Below are 10,465 nucleotides of genomic sequence, written 5' to 3' on the forward strand. Positions count from 1 at the left end.
TTTTTCTATCTTACAAAATATGAAATTAGTATGTTCAAATATTTTTTTTCGGTCGAATGGAGTGCACAATCAAAGCCTAAGCTGCATATTCAAGTGTTTTTTTTTTATTTTTTATTTTTGTCTTTGCACCAACATCTTCAAGTATTTTGTGTTCTTATTCGTGTCCATTCTTGGTAGCATTACAGTAAACTAAAAAATTTATTTAACAACATCACATCTTTACTCTTTTCCTTTTGGGCCCATACAGCTTGTTTATTTGGGTCAGACTGAGAATCATCATTGCCAGTTTGGTACTTGCCTTTTGTTTTAAAATAATAATTCTGGTTTTCTATGTGGGCTTCTTGGGTTTGTGAATACTAGTGAAAAAAAATAAATATCTACACTTTGAAAAAAAACAATTCCTATCTTTTGTTTTTGAGTGAATATCCTATCCGATCCCTGAGAATTATCTCGAAAGGACAAAGAGATCCCCAAGAAAAAACACCAAATTCGGCCCCTGATATTTTTTTGACTGATTAGTCCCTGTGAAAAAAAACAACATTGAATTTTTTTTTGCACAGGAGCCTCATTGTCCTTTTGAGGTAATTGTCAGGGACCAGAGTGAGATTTTTTTTTGTCAAAACCTCGTTGTCGAGGTAATTGTCGGGGGCTATTTTGGATTTTTCTCTTTGTTTTTTTGAGTGGTAATGATTGTTGTGAACTTTAGACATTAGCTGTAAAGCCGTAAAGGCATAACCTCACTTCCCTCCACACCCAATTTCAATTTGAAACCACATCACATTTACATATAAATACATACATATACACATATTTATGTAAACATACACAAACATTGAAAGCAACAACACCATTCATTTTATTCATAGTTTGTCTAACCACCAATCCAATTTCTCCTTTGAAGATTGAATCAAACCATCTACCATTCAGCCATGCCTACTGCTACTTCAAGAAGAAAAAAGCCTAACAAGTTCAAGAAAAACTCAACTTTGACCAAAACCAACCACCATTCTTCTCCTACTGTTCAACCATTCCAAGGTATGCATGCATGTTTCTTATCTCTCTTTATCATCTCATCATCAACCATTTCCATTCTATATGCTTTTGTTATTTCTTGCTTTAGGCTCTTGTAAGGAAGAAGAGCAAGGTTATTTGGAACCCTTTGTGGTAGTTGAACACAACAGTTCATATCTTAATAGCACAATGGAAGTATATCTCAATGGGGATTTGAAGGAGGTAGAGACTCATCAAAATGTGGAAGAAACTTGGACTAAAGAAGAAAATGAGGAAGTGGTTGTTGTTTCTGTTGAAGTTGCTGCTGCTGATGATGATGATGGTGGTGAAAGTGACATCAAAGATGAACAAGAAATAGTACTAAAAGAGGAGAATTCAGAAGATGTTTCTGATGAATGTTTTGAGCATGTTGTGTCTTCTTCACCTAATGATGAATTCAATGGTGCAACAAAAGAGGCTCAATTTGATGACAACAACAATGAATTGACCTCAGAAACTGTAGAATTGGAATTGGAACTGAAAGAAGAACAAGGGGAAGCTTTTGAGTACATCAATGATCCATCTTCGTTTTCTGAGAATGATGATTCAAGAGAGCCTGAAGAAGAAGTAGTTGAAACAGTTATTAAGGATGTGAAGGTTCTTGAAGAGGAGGAAGAGAATGTTATGCATTCAAATGTTACAGAATATGTGTTTTCTTTAGAGAAAACAGATGAGAATGATAACAAGGTTTCTCCACCAGTTCCAATTTCAACTCCAACTAAACAAGAAGAAGAAGAAGAAGAAGAAGAAGAAGAAGAAGAAGAAGAAGAAGAAGAAGAAACAGCAAAGGGAAATGAGAGATCTTTGGTTCCACCCTATGAAAGTTCTAAGGAGGAGTCTTTTCAACCATTGCCAAATGTTCTTAATGCTGAAACCACCACTGTCACTGTGCAAAGGGAGATTCAAGTGCCTAGTAGCACTCAAAATCAGGTATTTAACTTCATATTTAAACGATTTCGTGCAAAGATTCTTGCTGCAATTTGAAATTTATGTCTGCACTTTGGTTAGAGTTTATGTAATGATATTGTTCTTTATTTTTGTTTGAAAGGGCATTGTCTCTGTAGCTCCAAGGCAGTACACTTCTTGGAGCAGTTGCTGTGGAATCTTTGAGGTTCTAAGGGGTGGTGGTGATAGATGATTGATCCAAGGTGAGAAAATCATAGTTAATGTTATGTTATCATAATTGGCTGACAAATTATGCAGATAGTTCTATATTTGGATCTTTTAACTATTACCATTTTTTTGGTCTGTTTGAGTAGAGTCCCATTGTCTATGCAGATTATATATCCATTTTCCTTTCTAATTTTGAAGCTAGATTTTGCTTTAAAGGGTTTTCTATATTGTAGTTAGTGATACCAATTACTTAACTAGATTGATGAGTAAGAAATAGGAATGTTTCATGCTTAGTGTAATCATTAATGTGATTAATAATTTCCAAGGTTTCATACTAAACAAGGTTAAAAGTTCAAACAGAGCTCTTCTTGTAACATTATTTTGGAACCATTTTCTAATCAGAAAATTTGATTTTTGAATGTTGTAGGGGGGAACTTCTTAGAAGGTTGAAACCTGAGGGTTCGCTCAATCATTGACTGTCATAGTACCTTCCAAAGACCAAAGGAGACTAAACCAAAATCAGTTGTGTGTATACCAAGTTCTCAGACATTGTATCTGTTTGCTTTAATTGCTTGCCTCCAGCGTGGTTACATTCCATTGTTTCATTTCAAAGACCAAAAATATATAGACTATGCAGTATACATTTCAGGTGTTTGTACTGAATTTCCGAGTGGCAATTATCACCAGAAAATTGCACCTTTTCTTTTTCCCTCTATGATGTGAAAATTGCTTTACAATTACTACATTAATATATGTGGCAGCATCAAAAGCAGATATGATATGAGGCAGCACATTCTATGTTTTAAGGCACATGATCTGCGAATTTTCCCGTCATTAAATAGTTAAATTTGTCCTAAAAAATTACTCGTTTTTTAAATTAGTTTCTGAAAATTTTTTTAATCAAAATCGTTATTAAAATATTTTAAACTAATCACATCAATTCTTCCATCATTAACAACGTAAAAGTTTGCTAATATAACACGTTAAATGACATCAGAGACCGTAGCACACAATTAGCATTCTTAATTAGCTGCTAACATGATAAATTTATAAAATTAGATCAAACTAACCCTAAATTGGAAGAGATTTGATCTAATTTTATGAATTTATCATATTACTAGCCAATTAAAACTATTAAGTATATATTATGATGTCTCTTAATATGTCATATTAACAAATTCCTATGCTATCAACATCGAAAATGACAGAAAAACTAGTGTAATCAACTTAATATATTTGAAAGTCAAATTTGATTAAAAGAATCTTTTCATAACCAATTTAGAGAATTTTCACTTACGAAGTTGACGTTTTATTCATATCACTATGGAATAGACTTTCAAAGAGGATCGATTTTAGAAACTTGTGACATTGGCAAGAGAAACTTGTGAAATATCTAAACAAAAATGACATAACTACCAAGAGAAACAAAAAAAAATAAAACGTAATCTCAACTCAACTCTGCCATTGACATTAGATCCAAACTTCAAAATGAACTATATTAGACTCATAATCAGTACAAAAAGACAAAACCTAGCATCTGCATTTAACAGAGCATTGCTCAACACACAATTCTGTTTTAATTCCTCAGAAAAAAGTGCTAACAACCAACAAGTATTCCAACTTTTCAACAAGAAATCAAAATTCACAGGCTTGATAAACATTAAGCCATATAAGAAACCATCATCGTCATTATTTTCATGGATCAACCAAAATTGAAACACATTTTTTTTTGTAAACATAAACCCTAGTAACATAAAACCTAACCTCTAGAACCCTCCCGCATCATTCAAATTCTAATCCTTTTTCTTCTCACCTACGTTTTCCATAGAAGACACAGATCACAGCAGCAGCTGCAACAACAGTAGAACCAGCTGCCACCATAGGCCACTGAACATTCAAACCCTTCACCCCTTTCCCATCCCTAGCAATAACCCCATTTCCTTTCACTCCACCATTCACAGTATCAACCTTCTGGTTCAGTCCTCTGATCACATTCTCAGCCACCCCTGCTTCTTCCTTCAACCGAGCAACAAACAATTCCAAGCTCTTTTCTCTCTCCTCAGACTTCTTCAGTGCCTCCTGCAAGCTCAGTTTCTCCTTAACCCACTCCTCCATATCCGAGCTCTTCGACTTTGCAAAGTTCTCCACTTCCTTAATCTTCTGCCCTAATTCCAAAACCTCCTTTTCCTTCTCTTGAATCTTCTCCCTCAACTCCTCCTCAACCCTAGTCCACTTGTTCCTCTCATCAATATCTTTTTTCTCCAGAGCCCCAATTTTCTTCTCCAAATCCCTAATTTTCTCTTCACTCTCAGATTTGTCCTTCTTCAGCAATTCCACCTTGGATTCGTTCTCCGATAGCAGCTTCCTGAGCTCAGCGGCCTCAGCCGCCAACTCCTCGGCGGCGCTAATATCCGATATGGTGTCATGTTGGAGCCTCGCCAACTCTGTCTCCAGCTCCGCCGCCCTCGCGGCGATCGCACTTGCGACCTTAGTTGCATCGCGCGACTGCTCCAACTCCTTCTCCATCGCGAGAACCTTCTCTCTCATCTCATCGCCGTCGCTGCGGAGTCCTTCGTTCTCCATCACGAGCTTCTTGATCTGCTCCTTCCTCTCCGCGCTCTCGCTTGCAAGCTCATCCCTCTCCCTCTCCAAAGCCTCGATCCTCGACCGTTCATCGACACCATTCGAGAAGTTATCTTCCGCCATCGTTTCAACGCTCTAACTCTGCAGAAACAAAAATTGAAGAAGTAAAAAGAAGAGAATCTAAATCAACATCGCAAAGCAGAACAAATTGAAAATACGACGGTGCTGTTTGGCCACCGAGAAAATTTAAAAATGAGCAAAAGCATTGAAGTAAAGTAACTTGAAGTTATTGATAAAAGAAAAATCAAGAAACGATCGAAGATTTTTGTTTTCAAAAATTTTCTGAGCAAGCAAACAGCGGAACTGAGAATTGTTGAAGATGGAGTAGAACCTTGGAGTGTGCGGTAAGAAGAGATTGGGGAACGAATTTTCCGGGAAAAATGGGAATGATTTTCCAGGAAAGCGACAAAAAAGAGTGCAGAGTGTAAGAGTGCGGTTTAGGGTTTGGGGTGGTTAGTGAGATTGATATCTAATTAATGGGTATAAATTACAAAATCTGCTGAACTAGCACACCTCATAATACATTGTTGATGTTTGTTTAAACTTTGGCAACTATTATGGGGTCAAAGATCTCATAAATAGTAATATTTTGGGTTTTTTTTTCATTTGACTAAAAATAATGAAATTAATTTGATTGAATTATTTATAATTTCTTTTTCAAGTGAGAGCATAATAAATGAAATAATGAACGGCTGATATATTAGAATGAAATGCTCCATTGAATGTGGGGTTAATGTCATGTACAGCTCTTCATACATGTTACTCTTTTTCAGTGCTTCAATTCGATTTCGCTTCTTTTTTTTTTTTTCTTTTCTCTTTTTCAAATTAAGCGATAATTTGATTAAATTAATTTTTATTTTTAGAGAATCATGCATCCACGTATTGGATTTGGACGAATATTGAGCCCTTTTACTCATCATTTTTGTCAATATTTTCTGGGTTATTAAAATTGTTTTTGGTCAATGGTCACATCAAATAATTAGTATTCAAATTTTTTTTTTTGCACATTAGTATTCAATTCAGTGTGGGAACTATCATATCAAGTGTGTGGACTTTTGGCCCAAAGAAGGAAGGCCTCAACTCATTCTTTAACAATCATTTTCGTTTATGATTTCTTGTTGACCCTAAGCGAAAAAAAAAGGAAAGAAAAATTTTGATTAGGTGGTTAACCCCTCTGACCAGAGCAGAAAAATTAAGTGGTTGACCTATGAATAAACATATTAATAATTTAAAATACATTTACAACAACTTTTTATGTTGGTAGAATAATTAAAAAAAAAATAAATGTAATTGTACGACCGTGTAAAATTAAACTTTCGTTGTTGTTGTTGGAGTAGTAGTAGTATACATGGTGATTATAATGAGTAATAAAGTTAATTAATCAGTGATTATTTATGACATAGCCTACGTACCTTTGCAGATTGATTAGATGGTTAACAAGTCAAGAAACTAGAGAGAGGAATTCATGACTTCATGCTGTTTCGGTTGTATAAAAGGCTCACAAATATACAGTGATTAATTTTGATAAGATGGTGGTAGTAGGGGTGGCAATATGTACCCTATCCGCGGGTACTAAATCTGACCCCACCCGGTAGGATTGCCAACCCGATCCGCAGCGGGTAGGGTAGGGTACGGGTAGGGTTTTCGTGTCGGCCGGGTAGGGTGCAGGTTGAGCATCAACCCTACCCGACTAACCCGCACCCTATATATGTATATATTATATACTTATATAAAAATATATTTTAAGTGGATGTTGAACTAAAGACTTCTCATTAAATACAAAAGATCCTTAGTCATTAAAAGAAGATCATTAATTGATAATTTAAAAAACTTTTTTTTACATAAAAGTCAGTTCTATTTTAAATTATCATCAAGTTATATAATAACGTTGCATTTTTTTTATAACTCGCGAGTAGAGTCGAGTACCCGCGAGTTAAGAGCAGGTAGGGTTAGGGTTGAGATATTCTCAACCCGCGGATAGGGTAGGGTTGAGTTTATATAAAAATCTCAATCCGCGGATAGAGTTAGGGTTGACTCCAAACCCTACTATACCCTACTCATTACCACCCCTAGGTGGCAGTGCAGTCTAGTCATGAACCATAAATTCATAATTCTCCAGAAAAGACGGAGGCTAGCTTGCTGTGAATGTGACTGTCCCTAAGACTTTGCTATACTTAAAAATAAATAAATAAATAAGAGACACAAAATAAAAATATAAATTTATGAATCTCTCCTCTTTTAAATTATTCATTCTTTGTTTTTGTATGTTAGATTAAGTTCTTAATGTTGGCAATTAATGAGATATTTCGTTTAGTTTTTTTCATAGTTTGTCTGTTTTATATTCATGCATCATCAAATATAGAGACACATGACACTCGGAATATCGATAAGCTTATGAAATATAACAAATTTATTATGAACAATTTTTTTTTTTTTAAGCTAAGGAGTGTTAGCTTTCTAGAAAATAGAAGAAAAAAAAAGTAATTTTTCGTTTACTTAAAAGAAGAATCTAACTAAAAAGTTTAACTAGGGTTTTAAAATATATATTCTTGGCATCTAACAAAAGTTGCTGCAGCAGGATTGAAATGCAACTCCAATTCTCCAAATGAATTATGTTTCAAACTCAATACTAAAAATTGAAATTTGCACCTAACTGTTTATTAATTTCACATTTGAAGATATGTCCCTATAAAATGGACTATTTTTTTAAGTCAAAATCTTGGAAAAGAGATTATTATCTTTTAATATTAGTTTTTTTCACATGCATGTTATTATAATGATATAAGTCACCAACCATGTAATTTTATCTTGCATCTTTGAAAATCCACCTCGGATAATAACACAAGCCATGTGAATTCTTTAGCCCAACAACTTGGATCCTCTATCTATTTTCAGTAATTTATAATGCAATGCATTTCGATTCTAAGTTAATAGCTAAAACACTAAAAAGTCAAACAACCCTGTTCTAAAAAAAAAAATTATATTCATACTATTTTGTAATACATTGTTAAATAAATATTTATTATGATATAAATGACAAATTTTTATTTTTTTATTTCTTATTAATTACACTTTAATATAAAAAATAGAAAATATATTAAAAGTGGTGTATATACTATATAACATTCTTTTTTCAAAATCTTCAAAATAAAAAACTTTTCTATTACGGTCCAACCCAACTGAGCGAAATTGCCGCCCGACTCATAGGTAAACCGATCTGCACGGGTGGGTCAAATTATGTAACCCGCCGGGTCTACAATCCGGACACGCGTCCTGGCTGATAGCTGTGGGAAGCGAAACTTTATGGAAGGAGGCCTCCCCTCGTGGGGCCCACCCACAAACAAGGTATATAAAGGAAGGGTCCTACCCTCCCCCAAGGTACGTCACCATCACTTTCCCTCCTCACCACCTGCGCTCTAGACTGATTTGATCGTCGGAGTGTCTTTGCAGGTGGCACCTCCTTCACTCGTAAAAAACTCGGGAAGCCGGCTGCTCGCGCTGCTCACTTCCAGGACCTTAGGCTGAAGCAGGGACTCAGCTTTACACCTAACTAGTTACCCCAAACCGTCCGATACCCGACCTACCGAACACTTTCCAAAATAAAAAGATGAAAAGAAGAGAGAAAGTGGCCAATGACAACATGTGTATGTTCTATTTTTCACTTTTGTAATAATAATAATAATAATAATAATAATAATAATAATAATGTGATTTCTATCCAGATTTTTGGACAAAATAGGGTGGCCCACTGGACCAAGGTGGAAAAACCTGCAATATTAAAGCCCACTTACACATGAGAAGGAACATCACATGTCATAAGCTTTCACCCATTCATTCTAACTTTACCTCAGATATCATCAACTGAAACCAGATGTATGACACATTCACATTTTTCTTAAAATAGACTTACACTTACTTTCCATTAATCACATTTTATTTCATCAAAATAAATTTAATAAAATATTTAAAAAAATAAATAATTAGCTCCAAATATAAGATAAAGATAAATGAAAAAAAAATTCTAACATTTCTCATCAATTTAAGGTGAGTACGTACGCCAAAAATAACCATGCTATGATAATAAGATCCTGATGATGAGTAATAGCAAGTTACTAAGCATAAGACCGCAGATATTAATAGCATACGGATAAAATAACATGGTAGAAACTAGAAACTAAAAATTGAAGTGAAGTTAATTTCATATGAAATTAATAATAGAGAGTTATTAAATATTTGATAAATTTAACTAAATTATTATTTAACAGCTCTCAACTATCAACTCCATATAAATATAACTGCACCTAAATTTATACCAAATAACATAATAACTAGTAACCGCCCCCAAAAAACAGGTACAAAATTAAATAAATAAATCTAATTAAGAAGATGGGAAATATTTTCCTTGATCCCAACGAGAGTACAGAAACAAAATTAAGAATCTAACTAATGAGCCGTTGATTGATGATGATTAAGTAGAATTAATCAATTAATTAACCTCGAAGTTAAGGTTAATTGGTGTTTTGGTGGAGATTATTGTGAAAGAAAGCAGCAAGAGCCCTAAGAGTGTTGAGTTGGCAGCGAAGAGAGAGTATGTAACCGGCGGTTTCATCGAAGAGCTTCTCAACTCCTTCTACTGACTCGCCACCTGGCACTATCTTCTTCAATGCTTCAATCTTTCTCTCTACCTCTTCTCTCTCCTCTTCTTCTTCTTCCTCTTTCTTCACATCGTCATGGTCTTCTTCTTCTTCTTCTTTTTCTTCTTCTTCTCTCCGCCGCCTCCGGCCTCGCCGTAAAACATGCAATGCGGCCTGCTTCTTGTCGTGGTGGTGAAATGGTGGTGGCATGGTGATCGAGATTATCTGTGGTTCTTCTGCGTTGTCTTCGCCTTCTCCCATTGTTCTTGTGAGTGTAAGAGAGTGTGTGTGTGTGTGTTTATTATGAGAAGAGAGGGAATTAGAAGAAGAGGGATAGAATGGGAATTAAATAATAATTAAAATTTCAATCAATTACAAATTGACAACGAAGCTATGGTCCCACTAGCCACTGGGGTTTTTTATATTTGCCCTCTGAAATTTTTTCCATTATTTCCAGTAATCCATGATCCTTGTTACCTCCAATAAATTAAACTGTTCAAATTTTGAACAACAATGCTAGAAATTAAGAGGTATCAGCCAAAAATCAGCTAAATGTCTTTGAATTCAAAATTTTTGCGTAAATGGGTTTATGTTAGGCATTAGGATGTTTCTTCTACTAAGTATCAGAAAAGAATCGGGATTGTTGGAAGTTTCGTGATCCCCACCCCTATTTCTCCAACGTATTATTCAGAATTTTAATTTGGGGTGAGAAGTAATTAATATCAAATATTATAAATTAAAAACAAATAAAATTAATTAAATATAATTATAAATTAGTTAAGTTGTTTACTTTTTAACTGATCAATTTTGAATCATATTTTGCGTTTGTAATATTTTTTAAAATAAAATTTCAATTTCCGATAAATTAATCATGCATTGTCTATCAAACTGAAGAACTTAATATTTCAATGGCTAACCATGGGAATTGGGAAGAACTTAATATTCCATAAACAACTTCCTTTTTTCAAACAAAATTGACAATATTTTTTTAATAATATTGGTTAAAAATATTATTAAATAATAAC

General features: G+C 34.3%; 3 protein-coding genes across 4 annotated transcripts; 1 reads left to right on the plus strand and 2 right to left on the minus strand.

The window, feature by feature from the left end:
• Positions 799-2,912, plus strand: LOC107609900 (FK506-binding protein 5). Its single transcript, XM_016311957.2, has 4 exons — positions 799-1,035; positions 1,121-1,980; positions 2,099-2,198; positions 2,591-2,912. Exons 1-3 carry the CDS (start codon positions 930-932, stop codon positions 2,186-2,188), a joined length of 1,056 nt encoding a protein of 351 aa, XP_016167443.1. The 5' UTR covers positions 799-929; the 3' UTR covers positions 2,189-2,198; positions 2,591-2,912.
• Positions 3,634-5,266, minus strand: LOC107609410 (peroxisomal and mitochondrial division factor 2). Of its 2 annotated transcripts, none has more exons than XM_016311378.2 (2): positions 5,138-5,266; positions 3,634-4,887 (listed from the first exon to the last, which is right to left on the minus strand). In XM_016311378.2, the coding sequence occupies exon 2, from the start codon at positions 4,867-4,869 to the stop codon at positions 3,973-3,975; it is 897 nt and encodes a 298-aa protein (XP_016166864.1). In that variant the 5' UTR covers positions 4,870-4,887; positions 5,138-5,266; the 3' UTR covers positions 3,634-3,972. The 2 variants fall into 2 exon arrangements, with proteins under 2 accessions (XP_016166864.1, XP_020962681.1); XM_021107022.1 differs by having other exon boundaries at positions 5,090-5,266.
• LOC107608265 (transcription factor PAR1) lies at positions 9,230-9,781 on the minus strand. Its single transcript, XM_016310107.2, has one exon. The coding sequence runs from the start codon at positions 9,699-9,701 to the stop codon at positions 9,315-9,317; it is 387 nt and encodes a 128-aa protein (XP_016165593.1). The 5' UTR covers positions 9,702-9,781; the 3' UTR covers positions 9,230-9,314.

This window comes from Arachis ipaensis, chromosome B07 (genome assembly GCF_000816755.2).
Source record: "Arachis ipaensis cultivar K30076 chromosome B07, Araip1.1, whole genome shotgun sequence".
Lineage (NCBI taxonomy): Eukaryota > Viridiplantae > Streptophyta > Magnoliopsida > Fabales > Fabaceae > Arachis > Arachis ipaensis.